This window comes from Hemitrygon akajei, chromosome 6, assembly GCF_048418815.1.
Source record: "Hemitrygon akajei chromosome 6, sHemAka1.3, whole genome shotgun sequence".
NCBI classification, from domain to species: Eukaryota; Metazoa; Chordata; class Chondrichthyes; order Myliobatiformes; family Dasyatidae; genus Hemitrygon; species Hemitrygon akajei.
Genome location: NC_133129.1, coordinates 84,229,200 through 84,248,360, shown reverse-complemented (window position 1 = coordinate 84,248,360; position 19,161 = coordinate 84,229,200). Strand labels below are relative to the sequence as shown.

General features: G+C 49.8%; 1 protein-coding gene across 1 annotated transcript in view; it reads right to left on the bottom strand.

The window, feature by feature from the left end:
* Nucleotides 1-19,161, bottom strand: part of snapc2 (small nuclear RNA activating complex, polypeptide 2) — a 95,725-nt gene that overhangs the window by 36,305 nt on the left and 40,259 nt on the right. Inside the window, exons 2-5 of the mRNA XM_073050014.1 lie at nt 15,368-15,452; nt 14,987-15,142; nt 3,036-3,257; nt 2,619-2,738 (exon numbers count right to left, since the gene is read on the bottom strand). Of these exons, the coding sequence (XP_072906115.1) occupies nt 2,619-2,738; nt 3,036-3,257; nt 14,987-15,142; nt 15,368-15,452 (583 nt within the window). The remainder of the gene's footprint in view (nt 1-2,618; nt 2,739-3,035; nt 3,258-14,986; nt 15,143-15,367; nt 15,453-19,161) is intronic.

The following is a 19,161-nucleotide window of genomic DNA, read 5'->3' as shown; positions in this document are numbered from 1 at the left end:
TGATTACTGTTCTTTGCAGTCACTATTTTTTATTTGCCAGTAAGTCACTGACCTAACTGCTATTTTTGCACCTCCCTAACTGTTCTTGAATCGAGGAGACAAATAACAGTCAACTGACCCATGGAAGTGAAACTAAATGTGGACTAGGTCCAGCTGGGTCAAGAGACTGAAGGGGTTACAGTGCCGCTATTGAAGCTCAAGTTGTCAGAGTTTGGATTTCAATCCCATCATTTTCTGTAAGGAGTTTGGACATCCACCCTGTGGAGTGCATGGTGTTTACTGGGTGTTCCAATTTCTTCCCACAGTGCAAAGATATACCGGTTGGGAGGTTAATTGGTCATTGTAAATTGTCCCATGAGTAGGCTGGTGTTAAATTAGAGATTGCTGGGTGGGCTGAAAGGGCCCATTCTGCACTGGATCTCAATGAATAAATACATTTATGAAGTAGACTGCTGTTACAATCATTTTGCAGCCGCACAGTTCCTGTTACTCTGACTGGATTGTTCTTTTACTCCCAGATCTACCTTCTCACAGATGAGGATGGTAAATCACTGGAATTCTCTCCTCCTGGAGAATTCTGGAGAGTCAAATATGCTAGAGAACAGTTGTGTAAAATTAGAGAATTAAGGGCACAAGCGACGAACCCTGCATCAAAATACAAGGGTAAGAATATCCCAATCCTGCTCCTGTTTCCCAAGGTGTATAATTACTTGAACTGAAGATTTCCAATCACCAGAATAGAATTTGAACTCACTAACCTGCCCTCTTTCTTAAGACTCACAGCCCTAACCTCTGGGTCCAAATATTCCGATTCCCCAGGACACCAGATGTGCCCGGGTGCCATGGAAAAATGGCACCCCATCACAGCACTGCTGGCAATATCCCACAAAACCTTCTCTCTTTCTCCAATCATTTGCCTCAAATTTGCAAGGTGTGCTACAGCCCTAAAGTTGGGGTTCTGATATTAGTTCCAATCCCAATTCTCTCAGTAGATGGCTCTACTCATGGAGATACAAGAGATGGTACATGCTGAAATCTGAAGAACATTGAAGGAACATTGGAGGAACTCAGTACATCAGGGAGTCTCTATGGAAGGACACTGGCAGTCAACATTTCATTTTGAGATGCTAAAACAATCCAGGTGAAAGGTCTTGACTCACAGCCCTCCAAAGATGTCACCTGATCAGATGAGTTCCTCCAGCATTTTGTGTACGGCTGTACCTATGTTCAAATGAGCAACTAGACCATTCAGCATCCATTCCAAATTTCAGCCCAGTCACGAGGGAACCCGGGCAGAGGGCAGAAAGCAGTGCCTTCAAGGCACACAGTTGGAGCAGTGCCATTAACAGCAGCGTTCTCCAGTCACTAGAGACGGAAATAGTGTAGTAAATGGAAAATCTCAGAAAATGACAAACACTCCACAGATCTCCATCTCATTTTGCCCACCGCAGATGCTGCCTGACCTGTATGAGTACTTATGTTAAATGTAATATCACCGTAGATGCTGCATATACAAATTTAAATCAGGAAACCATCAGCAGGTCAGGCAACATCTACAGAGAGAGAGAGAGAGAGCAATACCTAATGTTTTGGGTTGACAGGATTTTAAATTATGATTGGGCTGAACCATACACTTTACCTCTATCTACAGACCACCTGTATTATTTTTGGTGCAGACACGGAAATACCTGCCAGACAACACTCTCTCTGACATTCTCCTGTTTTCCTTCACTCTCCACAACGACTGGCCTTCCAGAATCTGTTTGATCTCATGCATCCTACAAGCATGCAAGATCTGCTGCACAACAGTAAAGGCAGCTACAATAATGCACACAATGTCCCCATTCACAGCCTGACTCCCTCCCACCTGTCCACTGACCCAATCCAAACGTCATCATCCCTTTTCGTCAGAATGATATCCAGCACAGCACTCTCCACAGGACAGGACAGTGGTGCAGGAGGTACTGCCTCACAATTCCAGTGGCCTGGCCAAGCCAAGCTTCCTTTAAGGTGTCCCTTAAGAAATATATTTAGCCAGAGGGTGATGAATCTGTGGAATTCATTGCCACAGACAGCTGTGGAGGCCAGTGGATTGGGAATATTTAAGGCAGAGACTGATGTACCTGATATTTGTGTGCAGTGGAGCTGATGGGAACGTGGGGACCAGTGTAAATGGGTGAATGAATGGTTGATGGTCAGCACCGATTATTCTATGGGCTCAAGGGCTTGTTTCCGTGCCCTTTATTTCTGCAATCACTTAGGATTATGACCCGACACCCACATTCCCCAGAGGCCGGCCAACAGGGATTCTAACCCGTCCTCTCCCTCCACCCGAGGCTGAGCACCCACCTCTGGAATTCTTGAAGACTCATTCCAGCCTCTTCGCTCCCCATACTGGACTGTCTCTGTTTCCCCACAGTTTCAAATCCTGTCTTGAAGAAGTGAAGAAGGCACTTCTTCAGTCTCACTTCCCCCTGACTTTTCCCTCGGCCTCACTCTCTGGCCCAGTGACACTCCCCACTGCCTCACATGTCGCAAGCCCAGCCTCTCTCCCACCGCCCCCCCCCCCCCCCCTGCACACCCAATTCAACGTTCTGCGCCTGGTTTGGAGTCCTCACCTGCAGTGGGGCACGCAGTTGCTGCTGCCTGCGCCTCTGTTCCTGCAGCTGCTGGCTGTAGACCTTCTGGATGGCGCTGCGAGTCGACCTCTCCTTCAGTTTCTCCACATAGGCAGCCACCTGTGGGGTGCAGGAGCAGTGAGAGATGGCTGGCACCATCGGGGGTCGCGCCGGGGTGGGAAAGTGATGCAAGGCGAGGGGTGCACAGCTGGAAGGAGGAGGAGTGTGCTGGGGTACACAATAGGCAGAGGGGAGCAGATGGGGAAGGGATACACGTAGGGGGAAGGGGAGCTGGAGGGGGTGGAGTGACACCGTGGGGTAGGGTGTGTGTGGGGGGATTGAGAGGATGGGGTATTGCTGCGGGGACAGAGTGGAGGTGAGGATAGGAAGCAGACAAAATGCCCACTGGACACCCACCTCTTGTGGACTGCGGCTGGGCATGGCCAGTTCGATGGGCAGCAGGTCGATCTCCCGGGCCGCGCTCTGCTTGCGCAGGAGCCGCAGTAGCAGCCGTCGCTCCTTCTCGCTCCATTCGTCACACTCAGTCTCACTGTCCAGGGCCGCCGCCTCCCTTTCCGCACCGTAACGGCGGGGGACGGCACGGACTCTCGCGGGCGGCTTCATCACCTCACTGGTAATCTGCAGACAAATAGTGGTGGGTTAGGTTACCACAGCAAGATGGGGATTGGGGGGGGGGGGGGGGTCAATGGCACGAGGGAGGAGCAGTGGGCTGGGCATGCATCCTTGAGGTGCGCGTGTTGTTTATCAGTGAGATGGAGATGTTACTTCCGCTCTGCACAGACTGTGGTCTCCTTATGAGAAAGTCAAGCAGCCAGTTGCAGAGGAAGGTACAGAAGCCCAGGTATTGGAGCTTGTTGATTAGAACTGAGGGTACGTATGTGTTGAATGCTGAGCTGTAATCAATAAACAGCAGCCTGGCATAATTGCTACTATTGTCCGAGGCTCCTCCAATGACCACTGGCTCATGGACCTCCAGCTTCCCTCTCCTGAAGTCTGCCAGTTCCTTAGTCTTATTGACATTGAGTGAGAGTGCTGTTATGACACCACTCAGCTGAATTTTCAATCTCCCTCCTGCATGCTGATTCATCACCACCTTTGATACGCCCCACAACAGTGTTGCAGCTGTACAGTCATAGGTAGAAAGCAAGTACAGGGGGCTAGGTACACAACTCTGCGGTGCTCCTGCGCTGATGGAGATTGCGGAGGGGATGTTTTTGCCAATGCGAGTGTAAGGGGGAGAGGTGGAGGGGAAGGATAGTTGAAGGGGCATTTAAAGTAGGGGTTGCTGAGGGGAGCCCAAGGCCAGGGAGAGGAGTGTGAGGGGAGGGGGAAGTGGGAGGGAGGAAGGTGGAAGGATTGTGTTGAATGCTGAGCTGTAATCAATAAGTAGCAGCCTGGCATATTGTCCAAGGCCGAGTGGAGAGCCAGTGAAACTGTGGCAATAGGCAAAGTGCAGAGAGTACAGGTCATTGCTGAGGCAGGAGTTACACTTCTTAAAGCACTTCTTCACAGTGGATGTGAGTGCCATTGGGCAACAGACAACTTGCCCTGCTCCCTTTTTGAGCAGGTGGAAACCTCCGACTGCAGCAGTGAGATTGAGGCTACATCCACACTACGCCGGATAAATCTGTAACCGAAGCTTTTTCTCTTCGTTTTTATCCTCTGTCCACACTAAAACAGTGTTTTCATCCCCCGAAACCAGAGCTTTTCAGAAACGCTTTCCAGGGTGGGTATTTTTGAAAATGCTGCTCGGGCAGATCAGTGTGGACGGGGTAAACGGAGACTTTTGAAAACGCTATCAGATGGCAGTGCGCTATTTCATTGTTTTCTTGAACGCAACCTAACAATTTCAGAACAGACGGCAAAGAGACTGAAGCCAGAAGAGTTAGAAATGTACTCACCAAATACTTTGACCCATAAATTACTGAATAAATAAGTATACTCACTTTGCCCTGTTTTCTGTCCTTGCTTGTATGAAGGTAGTTTACCTATTTATGCAAGTACTTCTCTGACAATAGATGTGTAACAGCCTAATGTAACATTTTATGGAAATACAAGATAACACTGATGCAGACATGTTTTATACATTTAACAAGGTGCTTTATTAATGCAACAGAGTTAGTCAGTTTTTCAATGTTCGTCGTCAGCCAGGTCATACTGTCCGTGAACTCCCTGTTGGTTGCCGCCGTACACTCCAGTATGTTTTTTTTTACTTTTAAGTTCTCCTGCGCGAGAGCCAACAGCTGTCTGTCGTTTTAAGTTTGTCTAGTCTGTAACTACACAAACGCGCACTTTTACGGCGAGATTCAACACCAAACATGTTGCTTGTTTTCGGTACATGTGTCCTGCGCACACCCAGTAGGAGGAGATTCACCGAAATCTCCGTTTCAGTGTGGACAGAGATATTTTCAAAAATGCATAGTGTGAACACCTATCATTTTTACGCGAAACTGACGTTTTCAAAATTATCCGGTCTAGTGTGGATGTAGCCTGAAAATGTCCTTGTACGCTCCTGCTAATTGGTTGGCATGGGTTTTCGGAGTCCTACCAGGTACAGCATCAGGTACGCGTTGTGAGGGTTCACCCTTTTGAAAAATATCCTGATGTCAGCTTCTGAGACAGAGATCACAGGGTCACCGGACGCTGCAGTGATTGGCACAGATGGAGTTTTATTCTCCCTTTTAAAGTGTGCATAAAAGGTGTTGAGCTCACCTCAGAGTTAGGTTCCACTTTGCAGGAAGTAATAATTACAATTTGTCAGAGCTCATGGGCATCTGATTCTGCCTCTCACATCAGTTGGATTTGATTTTTTTGCTTTTAAGAAAGCCTTCTGTAGGTTGTACCTGAACTTCTTGTATAGCTTTGGATGACTGGTCTTGAATACCACAGATCTAGCACTCAGCACGTTATAAATCTCGTGGTTCATCCATGGCTTTTGACTTGGGTATGTCAGGTATGTTCTTGAAGGCACGCACACATGCACACAGATATTGGTGAAGTCGATGACAACTGTGGCGTATTCTTTAAGACTTGATGATGAATCCTGAATATTGTTCAGTCCACTGAATCAAAGCAGTCCTGTAAGCACTCCTCTGCCTCCCTTGTCCATACCTGCTTTAGTCTTTGATTGGACTTTGCAAATTGTGGGCATGGGATGGCACAAAGATAGTGGTCCAGCACGTGGGGCCCTCTGGTTCCACAGGGGATACGTTGGTGCTAGTTGTTCAGGGACTTCTTCAAGCTGGCCTGGTTGAAATCCCCCATAATGACAGTGAGTGCACCATTTTGTGCCCGCTGACTACATTGCTCAGTTCTTCCGGAGCCTGCCTGATGTTGGCCTGAGGTACACCGCCACCAGGATGATGGTGGAAAAGTCCCTAAGCAGTTAAAATGGATGACGTTGACCACTAGATGACCCGGGACGGGTGAGCAGGAGAGACAAACTGCCACATCTGTGCACCACGATAAGTTAATCCACCACCTCTGACTGTAAAAGGCAGTGCAGACCTGTGTTTGGGGAGAACGGTTTTTCGGACACTTTGTCCGAAGTTGCAGTTGTGAGGCGTTTCCATAAAGCAGAGTAACTGTCGTCCCTGACATTAATCTAGTACTGCAATCATGCTCTCAGATATTCAATTTTTTTTTCCTGAGACCGTACATTCGCCAGGATAGTCGGGGGTGGAATTTTATTTTCCCCAGACCGTATATTCGCCAGGATAGTCGGGGGTGGAATTTTATTTTTCCCAGACCGTACATTCGCCAGGATAGTTGGGGGTGGAATTTTATGTTCCTGAGACCGTACATTCGCCAGGATAGTTGGGGGTGGAATTTTATGTTCCTGAGACCGTACATTCGCCAGGATAGTCGGGGGTGGAATTTTATTTTTCCCAGACCGTACATTCGCCAGGATAGTTGGGGGTGGAATTTTATGTTCCTGAGACCGTACATTCGCCAGGATAGTTGGGGGTGGAATTTTATGTTCCTGAGACCGTACATTCGCCAGGATAGTCGGGGGTGGAATTTTATTTTTCCCAGACCGTACATTCGCCAGGATAGTTGGGGGTGGAATTTTATGTTCCTGAGACCGTACATTCGCCAGGATAGTCGGGGGTGGAATTTTATGTTCCTGAGACCGTACATTCGCCAGGATAGTCGGGGGTGGAATTTTATTTTTCCCAGACCGTACATTCGCCAGGATAGTCGGGGGTGGAATTTTATTTTCCTGAGACCGTACATTCGCCAGGATAGTCGGGGGTGGAATTTTATTTTTCCCAGACCGTACATTCGCCAGGATAGTTGGGGGTGGAATTTTATGTTCCTTAGACCGTACATTCGCCAGGATAGTTGGGGGTGGAATTTTATGTTCCTGAGACCGTACATTCGCCAGGATAGTCGGGGGTGGAATTTTATTTTCCCCAGACCGTACATTCGCCAGGATAGTTGGGGGTGGAATTTTATGTTCCTGAGACCGTACATTCGCCAGGATAGTTGGGGGTGGAATTTTATGTTCCTGAGACCGTACATTCGCCAGGATAGTTGGGGGTGGAATTTTATGTTCCTGAGACCGTACATTCGCCAGGATAGTTGGGGGTGGAATTTTATGTTCCTGAGACCGTACATTCGCCAGGATAGTTGGGGGTGGAATTTTATGTTCCTGAGACCGTACATTCGCCAGGATAGTTGGGGGTGGAATTTTATGTTCCTGAGACCGTACATTCGCCAGGATAGTTGGGGGTGGAATTTTATGTTCCTGAGACCGTACATTCGCCAGGATAGTCGGGGGTGGAATTTTATTTTCCCCAGACCGTACATTCGCCAGGATAGTTGGGGGTGGAATTTTATGTTCCTGAGACCGTACATTCGCCAGGATAGTTGGGGGTGGAATTTTATGTTCCTGAGACCGTACATTCGCCAGGATAGTTGGGGGTGGAATTTTATGTTCCTGAGACCGTACATTCGCCAGGATAGTCGGGGGTGGAATTTTATTTTCCCCAGACCGTACATTCGCCAGGATAGTTGGGGGTGGAATTTTATGTTCCTGAGACCGTACATTCGCCAGGATAGTTGGGGGTGGAATTTTATGTTCCTGAGACCGTACATTCGCCAGGATAGTCGGGGGTGGAATTTTATTTTCCCCAGACCGTACATTCGCCAGGATAGTTGGGGGTGGAATTTTATGTTCCTGAGACCGTACATTCGCCAGGATAGTTGGGGGTGGAATTTTATGTTCCTGAGACCGTACATTCGCCAGGATAGTTGGGGGTGGAATTTTATGTTCCTGAGACCGTACATTCGCCAGGATAGTTGGTAGTGGAAATCTGAAGCCTCCATATTTCAATGAAACTTCTGGACAGGCGAGACATTCCCTGCTTTCACTTTTTGAAAGGGAGAACTGAACTGAAAGCCAGTCTGCAACCTTCATCAGTTTTGGGTTGGGGGAGAAGGTGATCAAGGGGTTGAGGGTGGGAGGAGGGGTAGAAGGAGAGGAGACAGTGTGGACGGAATGGATTGTTGATGAGAGCCATTACCGGGATGAGGAGATTGAGGGGGAAGGGGAGAGGTGAAGGGACAGGTTGTTGAGGTAAACCCAAGGCCAGGGGATGGAGGGTGAGGGGAAGGGGGAAGAGGTGGACAGAGGGGTTGTTGAGCACAGCCCGCAGCCATGAGGAGCAGGGTGAGGAGAAGGGGAAGGGGGAGGGGGGAGATAGACAGAAGGAGGAAAGGGGGGACGAGGATTTGAAAGGGGTTTTGCCAAGGTTAGATGGGTTATTGGAGTGTAAAGGGTGTGACGGGTTCTGTGTCAGGATTTGAAGGGGTAACAGAGTGGAATTGTTGTTGAGGAGAGCCCATGGCTAAGGGGAGGGTGAATTCAAAGTTCAAAGTAAAATGTATTATCAGAGTACATACAACCCTGAGACTTTTCTGGGGGCACACTTAGCAAGTTGTTGAACAGTAATTGTAAACAGGATCTGCAAACTATATACAAACTGTAAACCTAGATAACAAATAAATAGCTTTAAATAAGGATCATGGAATAACAACAGAAAAGAATCATTAAATGAGTGTAGTTATCCCCTTTTGTTCATCAGCCTGATGGTTGAGGGGTAACTGTTCTTGAACCTGGTGGTGCGCACCAGGAAGATTGGAATGCTGCCTGCCTTCTTATCACTGCTGAGATCACTCTGGAGAGAGGAAACTGCCTTTTATCCCGGGTGAGATCACTATGCTATGGAGAGGGAGAATGTTGCCTAGGTTTTCTGCCTTTTGGGTGTGGATTTGAACTGTGCAGTTTGTTTTTAGTTTTATGGGTTTTTTGTTTTCTATATTTTTCACCCAATCTTTCTCATTTTTTTAAATGTGCATGGTAGGGGGATTTTGGAGGCCAATGTACCTGTTCCATTCTTGTTTGTGTTTTTTTGTGGGGTGGAGGGATTTGGGGATTGATGATCGTGCTGCCTTTCTTTTCTTTCTTGGTTTCACGGCTATCTGGAGAAGGATTTCAGAGTTGTATACTTTGATAATAAATGAATCTTTGAACATGTACCTTCTACCTGATTGCAGCAACAGGAAAAGGGCATGGCCTGTGTGGTGAGGATCTTTGATGACGGATGCTGCTTTTCTATGGCAATGTTTCATGTAGCTGTCTCAACAGCTGGGAGAGTTTTACCCATGACGTACTGGACCGAATCCACTACCTTTTGTAGGATTTTCTGCTCAAAGGCATTCTCGTACCAGGTGTTCCCATACTAGGCCGTAATGTAGGCGGTCAGCAAACTTTCTACCGCACATCTATAATAGCTTGCCAAGGATTTGGATGACATGCTGAATCTCTGCAGGCTCCCAAGGAAGTCGAGGCACTGCAGTTCTTTCCTCACAATGATATTTAAATGACAGGTCCCCTGAGATAGCGATACCCAGGAATTTAAAATTACTGACCTGTCCAATTATGCTCTTCTAATGATTACTGGCTCATGGACCTCTGGTTTCCCTCTCCTGAAGTCTACCAGTTCCTTAGTCTTATTGACATTGAGTGAGAGTGCTGTTATGACACCACTCAGCCAAATTTTCAATCTCCCTCCTGTATGCTGATTCATCACCACCTTTGATACGGCCCACAACAGTGTTACAGCTGTACTAAGCCACACAGTCATAGGTGGAAAGCAAGTGCAACAGGGGGCTAGGTACACAACTCTGCGGTGCTCCTGTGCTGATGGAGATTGCGGAGATGTTTTTGCCAATGCGAGTGAGTGTAAGGGGGAGAGGTGGAGCGGAGGGGTAGTTGTAGGGGCATTGCCGGGATTTGAAGTAGTAATGGAGGGGTTGTTGAGGGGAGCCCGAGGCCAGGGGGAGGGGGAACTGGGAGGGAGGAAGGTGGAAGGACTAATAGAAAGTGTGAGGGGAGGGGTAGTTGAAGGGGGAATTGCTGGGTTTGAAGGTAGTAACAGAGAGGATACTGATATGAGCCCACAGCCAGGAAAGGTGGAGGGTGGTTGAGTAGAAGGGGGCGAGGATGGCGGGGAGAAGTACCATTACTAAGGAGAAGATTCTTAGGAAACTGAAAGATCTGAAGGTAGATAAGTCACCTGGACCAGATGGTGTACACCATAGGGTTCTTAAGAGGTAACTGAAGAGACTGTGGAATGATCAGTAACGATCTTTCAAGAATCACTGGTCTGGAATCGGTCCAGAAGACTGGAAAATTGCAAATGTCACTCCACTCTTTAAGAAGGGAGAGAGGCATTAGAAACTATAGGCCAGATAGTCTGACCTCAGTGTCTGGGAAGATGTTGGAGTTGATTGTTAAGGATAAGGTCACAGGGTACATGGAGGCACATAATAAAATAGGCCATAGTCAGCATTGTTTCCTCACAGAAAAATCTTGCCTGACAAATCTGTTCAAATTCTTTCAAGAAATAACGAGGATAGACAAAGAAGAATTGGTTGAAGTTGTGTACTTGGATTTTCAGAAGGTGCCACACATGAGGCTGCTTAACAAGTTACGAGTTCATGTTATTACAGGAAAGATACTAACATAGATTCCTACAAAGCGAAACCCAGTAGTATGAATGGCAGTATGAATTACCAAATGAACTCAATGTTGCACAGTTTGAAAGGGAGAACACGACTAAAGCTGTGAAGATCCCTGCTGCACCTGATGACCCTGTGATCTCTGTATCAGAGGCTGATGTTAATCTGTCTTTAAATAGAGTGAACCCTCACAAGGCAGAAGGTCCCGACGGAGTACCCAGTAAGGCTCTGAACACCTGTGCCAACCATCGAGCGGGAGTATTCAAGGACATTTTCAACCTCTCACTGCTACAGGCAGAAGTTCCCATTTGCTTCAAAAGGGCAACAATTATACCAGTGCCAAAGAAGAATATTGTGGGCTGCCATAACGACTATCACCTAGTAGCAATGACATCAACAGTGATGAAATGCTTTGAGAGGTTGGTCATGACTAGACTGAACTCCTACCTCAGCAAGGACCTGGACCCACTGCAATTTGCCTATCGTCACGATAGGTCAATGGCAGACACAACCTCCATGGCTTTAGACCACCTGGACAACACAAACACCTACATCAGGATGCTGTTCATCGACTATAGCTCAGCATTTAATACCATCAATCCCACAATCCTGATTGAGAAGTTGCAGAACCTGGGCCTCTGTATCTCTCTCTGCAATTGGATCTTCGACTTCCTAACCGGAAGACCAGTCTGTGCGGATTGGTGATAACATATCCTCCTTGCTGACGATCAACACTGCGCACCTCAGGGGTGTGTGCTTAGCCCACTGCTCTACTCTCTCTATACCCATGACTGTGTGGCTACGCATAGTTCAAATACCATCTACAAATTTTCTGGTGATACAACCCTCGTTGGTAGAAGCTCAGGTGGTGACGAGAGGAATGTAAAGGAGTGAGATTTGCCAACTAGTGGAATGGTGCCTCAGCAACAACCTGGCACTCAACGTCAGTAAGACGAAAGAGCTGATTGTGAACTTCTGGAAGGGTAAGACGAAGGAACACATACCAGTCCTCATAGAGGGATCAGAAGTGGAGAAAATGAGCAGCTTCAAGTTCCTGGGTGTCAATATTTCCGAGGATCTAACCTGGACCCAACAGATTGATGTAGTCGACCCTCCTTATCCGCGAGGGATTGGTTCAGGGACCCCTCACGGATACCAAAGTCCCTTATTCAACCTGTCTCAATGTGGTGGACCTTAGGACCCAGCAGAACCCCAGACCTTATTTAACCTGTGGACATTAGGACCCGGCGGCGGAGCTCTGAATCCGCAGTGTTTCTGTTTACGAAAATAATCACGATCACAATTGAAAATAAAGTGGAATTAATAAAGTGATCGGAAAGAGGTGAAACGCCATCGGTCATTGGAAAAGCGTTAGGCTACAGTTGGTCAACGAATGGAATGATTTTAAAGGATAAAGTGAGAAAGGCCGTGCCCCGATGAAAGCTACAATTATTACTAAGCAACGCAGTGGTTTAATTATTGGGTTTTGGGGTTTTGGGTTTTTGATCCACATCAACCAGACACGGATGGAGAGTGCACTTGGGGGCGATCTGTCACTGGATTGAACTCAGGAACTTTTGTTCCCGAGCCCGGCGCTGAAACATACGTTCTTAAGTGTTTTATATGCATAGAAAGATAAAATACATACTACATACTAAGACAAACATTTGACTAACTGACGCTAAATAATACTGGATGTACTGTTCCGACTTACTTAGTAAGAGAACTTCCGATTTTTTTTTCGATCCCGATCCACGATAACCTACGCACATATACCTCCTGTATACTTTAAATCATCTCTAGATTACTTATAATACCTAATACAATGTAAATGCTATGTAAAATAGTTGTTATACTGCATTGCTTAGGGAATAATGACAAGAAAAAAGTCTGTACATGCTCGAACAAGTGCTGAAAGAGCACTTCTGGGTTTTCTCGATTTGCGGTTGGTTGAATTCATGCAAGCGGAACTCGCGGATAAGGAGACATAAAGAAGGCAAGACAGCAGCTATACTTCATTAGGAGTTTAAAGCGATTTGGCATGTCAACAAATACACCCCAATACCTCTATAGTTGTACCGTGGAGAGCATTCTGACAGGCTGCGTCACTGTCTGGTATGGAGGGGCTACTGCACAGGACCGAAAGAAGCTGCAGCAGGTTGTAAATTTAGTCAACTCCATCTTGGGTACTAGCCTACAAAGTACCCAGGACATCTTTAAGGAGCGGTGTCTCAGAAAGGCAGCGTCCGTTATTAAAGTCCTCCAGCACCCAGAGCATGCCCTTTTCTCACTGTTACCATCAGGTAGGAGATACAGAAGCCTGAAGGCACAGACTCAGAGATTCAAGAACAGCTTCTTCCCCTTTACCATCCGATTCCTGACTGGACTTTGAACCTTTGGACACTACCTCACTTTTTTTAATATACAGCATTTCTGTGCTTGCACATTTTTAAATAATCTATTCAATATATGTCATTGATTCACTTGTTTATTTATCATTATATTTTATTATTTTTTCTCTCTACTACATTATGTATTGCATTGAACTGCTGCTGCAAAGTTAACAAATTTCACGTCACACGCCGGCGATAATAAAACCTGATTCTGATTCTCAAAACAGTAGCTGATTGGCAGGAGGCAAAGAAAGGGAATAAATGGAGCCTTTATTGGGTGCCGGTGACCAGCGGTGATCCACAGATGTCTGTGTTGGGACTGATTTTTTAATATTATATGTTAATGATTTGGATGATGGAATTGATGGTTTTGTGGCAAATTTTACAGACAATATGAAGATAGGTGGAGGACAGGTAGCTTTGAGGAAATAGAGAGGCTACAGAAGGATTTAGACAGATTAGGAGAATGGACAGTGAAGTGGTACAGTGTCGGGAAATGAGGACTAGAATACAAAAGCAAGGATGTGATGTTGAGACTTTATAAAGCACTGGCGAGGCCTCACTTGGAATATTGTGAGCAGTTTTGGGCCTCTGATCTTAGAAAGGATGGGCTGACACTGGAGAGGGTTCAAAGGTGGCTCACAAAAATGATTCCAGGATTAAGCGGCTCATCAGATGAGAACCATTTAATGGTTCTGAGCTTGTATTCACTGGAGTTCAGATGAATGAGGTGTGACCTATTTGAAACCTATCGAATGGTGAAAGGCCTTGATAGAGTGGATGTGCAGAAAATGTTTCCGATGGTGGGAGAGTGTAAGACCAGCCTCAGAATAGAGGGGTGTCCTTTTAGAACAGAGATGAGGAGAAATTTATTTAACCAGAGCGTGGTGAGACTATGGATTCCTTCGCACACAGGCAGATGTGGAGGCCACGTATTTTTAAGGCAAAGGATGTTAGATTCTTGATTGGTCAAGGCATGAAAGGATACGGGGGGAAGACAGGAGATTAGGGCTGAAAGAACCGGCCACGATGAAATGGCAGAGCATACTCGATGGGCCAAATGGCCTAATTCTGCTCCTACATCTCAATGGTCCTATGGTAGATGAAGTGGGATTGGCGAGGTTGTAAGGAGGGAAACAGTTGTTGAGAGAAGCCCGCGGCCAGGGGAAAGGAAGGGCAGTTGCCGGGGTTTGAAGGAGTAACGGAGGGGAGGGGGATGTTGAGGGAAGCCCGCGGCCAGGAAGGAGAAGGGCAGTTGCCGGGGTTTGAAGGAGTAACGGAGGGGAGGGGGATGTTGAGGGAAGCCCGCGGCCAGCGGAAAGGAAGGGCAGTTGCCGGGGTTTGAAGGAGTAACGGAGGGGAGGGGGATGTTGAGGGAAGCCCGCGGCCAGCGGAAAGGAAGGGCAGTTGCCGGGGTTTGAAGGAGTAACGGAGGGGAGGGGGATGTTGAGGGAAGCCCGCGGCCAGGAAGGAGAAGGGCAGTTGCCGGGGTTTGAAGGAGTAACGGAGGGGAGGGGGATGTTGAGGGAAGCCCGCGGCCGGGAAGGAGAAGGGCAATTGCCGGGGTTTGAAGGAGTAACGGAGGGGAGGGGGATGTTGAGGGAAGCCCGCGGCCGGGAAGGAGAAGGGCAATTGCCGGGGTTTGAAGGAGTAACGGAGGGGAGGGGGATGTTGAGGGAAGCCCGTGGCCAGCGGAAAGGAAGGGCAGTTGCCGGGGTTTGAAGGAGTAACGGAGGGGAGGGGGATGTTGAGGGAAGCCCGCGGCCAGCGGAAAGGAAGGGCAGTTGCCGGGGTTTGAAGGAGTAACGGAGGGGAGGGGGATGTTGAGGGAAGCCCGCGGCCGGGAAGGAGAAGGGTGAATGAAATCCCGCGCCGGAATTTGGGGCGCGCGCGGCCCTACATGTCGGTAACGAGACAACGACTTACCTTCCTTCCCGCCACGAGCAGCTGCACCGGAAGTACACTGCGGCGCCAAGACAAAAGATGGCGGATCCTGGCAAAATCTGCGTTGTGGTCCCTGGTTACTGTGTGGAGGGTCGGGAATAACTGGTTTAAAGAGAGCGCCAGGAGCAAACAGGCAGTCTGCAGAGGGTTTAGAGTGATTAGGATAATGGGCAATGAAATGACAGATATAATACGATGTCGGGAAGTGTGTGGTCATGCACCTTGGTAGAAAAAATAAAAGGGTAGACTACTTTCTAAATGGAGAGAAAATTCAAAAATTCACTCATCATTTAGTCTACCGGTGTCTCCACTTTCAGGGAACAATGTACCTGTACACTAAGGTCTCACTGTTCCTCGACTTACTATGCAAGTCTTGCCCTGTTTTAAGTTCCAGAAATGCAACTTGTTCAAGTTAAATTCCTTCTGCCTCTCCTTGCCCCAGTTTCCCCTGTTCATGAAGATCCTTTTGTAGTCTCAGATGAAGTATTTCACTGTCCACTTCACTGCTGTTTTTGGGGTCATCTGCAAAATGAGTGGAGGATTGTTACTTTCTTGTAGTTTAGTCTTCCCATGCTTATGATTTTATAGAATTACATGTAGTATTTTCTAGAAACTTACCAGTTTTTCTGCAGCAGATGTCACACCATGTGGAGCTGGCTATTCTATTGGTTAAATAAGGCATGGGGAGCATGTTGATCGTGTGGATTGTCAGAGGCTTTTTCCCAGGGCTGAAATGGTTGCCACAAGAGGACACAAGTTTAAGGTGCTGGGGAGTAGGTACAGAGGAGATGTTAGGGGTAGGTTTTTTACTCAGAGAGTGGTGAGTGCATGGAATGGGCTGTTGGCAACGGTGGTGGAGGCGGATACGATAGGGTCTTTTAAGAGACTTTTGGATAGATACACGGAGCTTAGAAAAATAGAGGGCTATAGGTAAGCCTAGTAATTTCTAGGATAGGGACATGTTTGGCACAACCTTGTGGGCTGAAGGGCTTGTATTGTGCTGTAGGTCTTCTATGTTTCTAAATATTATTGCTGGGATGTTGGTATCTCTAGTCTGAGTATGAGATGACCACTATTATTTTTTCTTCTGTTTGTTCGTTCTTTATTCTTGTAACACTGAACGAAACAGCAGCAATCAACAAGTCTTCTTGATTTGCCTCTTCTTAACTTGCAAAGAACCTGCAGATCAGTGTTAGCAGATCCAATTAAACCTGCTAATCATGTTACATTGTCATCCACATCATTCAAATAGTTGACAAACAGCACTGTCAGTCACCACTTTGTCCCATCACCTCCTCCCTCACCACCATTCAAAGATCGAAACCGCCCTTTCAGCTGAGAAAAAAACATTGCATGGACCTGCCTGAAATGGGTGTATTGGTATTGAGTGCTCCTGACACGGCCTTCCTTGTATCAGCAAGATCACCCATAATGGCCACCTTGCACTTCCGGTTACAATACATTTCATCTCTCCTTCCCATTCCTGCATCAACCTGACTGCTTGTGAACCTTCACCACTGCCAGGCTGAGGTCAAATGTAATTGAAGAACAGCACTCCATTGGGCAGCTACAACCTGATGCTGTGCACACTAAACTCTGCACTTTCAGATAACTCCCACTTCCCTCTTTTATATAATTACATGTAATTATGCAATAAATTTTCTAGTAAACATGGTATTTCTGTAGTATGTGTTGTAGTTGCTGTAGTAAATGTAGTACTTTCTAGAAGCTTCTCAGTTTTTCTGCAGCAGGTGTCATGCCACCTGGAACGCCCAGCTGGTTCCACTGCCTGTCAGCCCCACAGCAATCTGAGTGGTGTTCTTCTCCCCTCCCTCACCTTTCCTATCCCCTCCCTCACCTGGCTCCATTCATCATCTTCCAGTCCGTGTCTCAACCCTCTCTCTCACGTATGTGATCTGGTGCACAGACCAGCTGAGCTCCCCCAGCAGTTTGTTCTTCAGTCTGTCTGGGCTGATGAGAACATGGGCTGGAGGGAGCCGAGTATGCTGGTTTGTCGTGAGTGGGCGCAGCGAGAACCCAGGAACCTGTGTGTTGGGAGATTCCCACCCCGCCCCCCAGACTGGGATTGAGTATGGACTGGGTGAGGGTGCGGGTTGGGATGGACTGGATGTGGCTTCAGGTGGGGCGGCCTGAAAGGGCCCAGGCTGGGTGAGGGATGGGGCTGGGAATGGGCCCAGGCTGGGTGAGGGATGGGGCTGGGCATGGGCCCAGGCTGGGTGAGGGATGGGCTGGGAATGGGCCCAGGCTGGGTGAGGGATGGGGTGGGTGAGGGTCCAGGCTGGGTGAGGGATGGGGTGGGTGAGGGCCCAGGCTGGGTGAGGGATGGGGCTGGGCATGGGCCCAGGCTGGGTGAGGGATGGGGCTGGGCATGGGCCCAGCCTGGGTGAGGGATGGGGTGGGTGAGGGTCCAGGCTGGGTGAGGGATGGGGCTGGGCATGGGCCCAGGCTGGGTGAGGGATGGGGTGGGTGAGGGCCCAGGCTGAGTGAGGGATGGGGTGGGTGAGGGCCCAGGCTGGGTGAGGGATGGGGTGGGTGAGGGTCCAGGCTGGGTGAGGGATGGGGTGGGTGAAGTCCCAGGCTGGGTGAGGGATGGGGCTGGGCATGGGCCCAGGCTGGGTGAGGGATGGGGTGGGTGAGGGCCCAGGCTGGGTGAGGGATGGGGCTGGGCAAGGGCCCAGGCTGGGTGAGGGATGGGGCTGGGCATGGGCCCAGGCTGGGTGAGGGATGGGGTGGGTGAGGGTCCAGGCTGGGTGAGGGATGGGGCTGGGCATGGGCCCAGGCTGGGTGAGGGATGGGGCTGGGCATGGGTCCAGGCTGGGTGAGGGATGGGGCTGGGCAAGGGCCCAGGCTGGGTGAGGGATGGGGCTGGGCATGGGCCCAGGCTGGGTGAGGGATGGGGCTGGGCATGGGCCCAGGCTGGGTGAGGGATGGGGTGGGTGAGGGCCCAGGCTGGGTGAGGGATGGGGCTGGGAATGGGCCCAGGCTGGGTGAGGGATGGGGTGGGTGAGGGCCCAGGCTGGGTGAGGGATGGGGCTGGGCATGGGCCCAGGCTGGGTGAGGGATGGGGTGGGTGAGGGCCCAGGCTGGGTGAGGGATGGGGTGGGTGAGGGCCCAGGCTGGGTGAGGGATGGGGCTGGGCATGGGCCCAGGCTGGGTGAGGGCCCAGGCTGGGTGAGGGATGGGGTGGGTGAGGGCCCAGGCTGGGTGAGGGATGGGGCTGGGCAAGGGCCCAGGCTGGGTGAGGGATGGGGCTGGGCATGGGCCCAGCCTGGGTGAGGGATGGGGTGGGTGAGGGCCCAGGCTGGGTGAGGGATGGGGCTGGGCATGGGCCCTGGCTGGGTGAGGGATGGGGTGGGTGAGGGTCCAGGCTGGGTGAGGGATGGGGCTGGGCATGGGCCCAGGCTGGGTGAGGGATGGGGCTGGGCATGGGTCCAGGCTGGGTGAGGGATGGGGCTGGGCAAGGGCCCAGGCTGGGTGAGGGATGGGGCTGGGCATGGGCCCAGGCTGGGTGAGGGATGGGGCTGGGCATGGGCCCAGGCTGGGTGAGGGATGGGGTGGGTGAGGGCCCAGGCTGGGTGAGGGATGGGGCTGGGAATGGGCCCAGGCTGGGTGAGGGATGGGGTGGGTGAGGGCCCAGGCTGGGTGAGGGATGGGGTGGGAGAGGGCCCAGGCTGGGTGAGGGATGGGGCTGGGCATGGGCCCAGGCTGGGTGAGGGATGGGGTGGGTGAGGGCCCAGGCTGGGTGAGGGATGGGGTGGGGGAGGGTCCAGGCTGGGTGAGGGATGGGGTGGGAGAGGGCCCAGGCTGGGTGAGGGATGGGGCTGGGCATGGGCCCAGGCTGGATGAGGGATGGGGTGGGGGAGGGTCCAGGCTGGGCTGTGGACTGACTGGGAGAAATTCTGGATGGTGAAAGTGACTGGAAGGGAGCTCTTTCATTATAACACATGTTTCTGAATGCTCCTCAGCCCTCAGCTACTTCAGTAGATGCCCAACTCCTTGGAGCGAGCAGCCAAGATATCGATGGGAGAGGGGTGGGGAGGCCATTCCAGAGCTTCGGCCCTGAGGAGGGCTACATGTGAGGGAGTGCTGATTGTTGGGCTGAGGTGAGATCAGAGGGACCGACCGGGCTGGTGGAA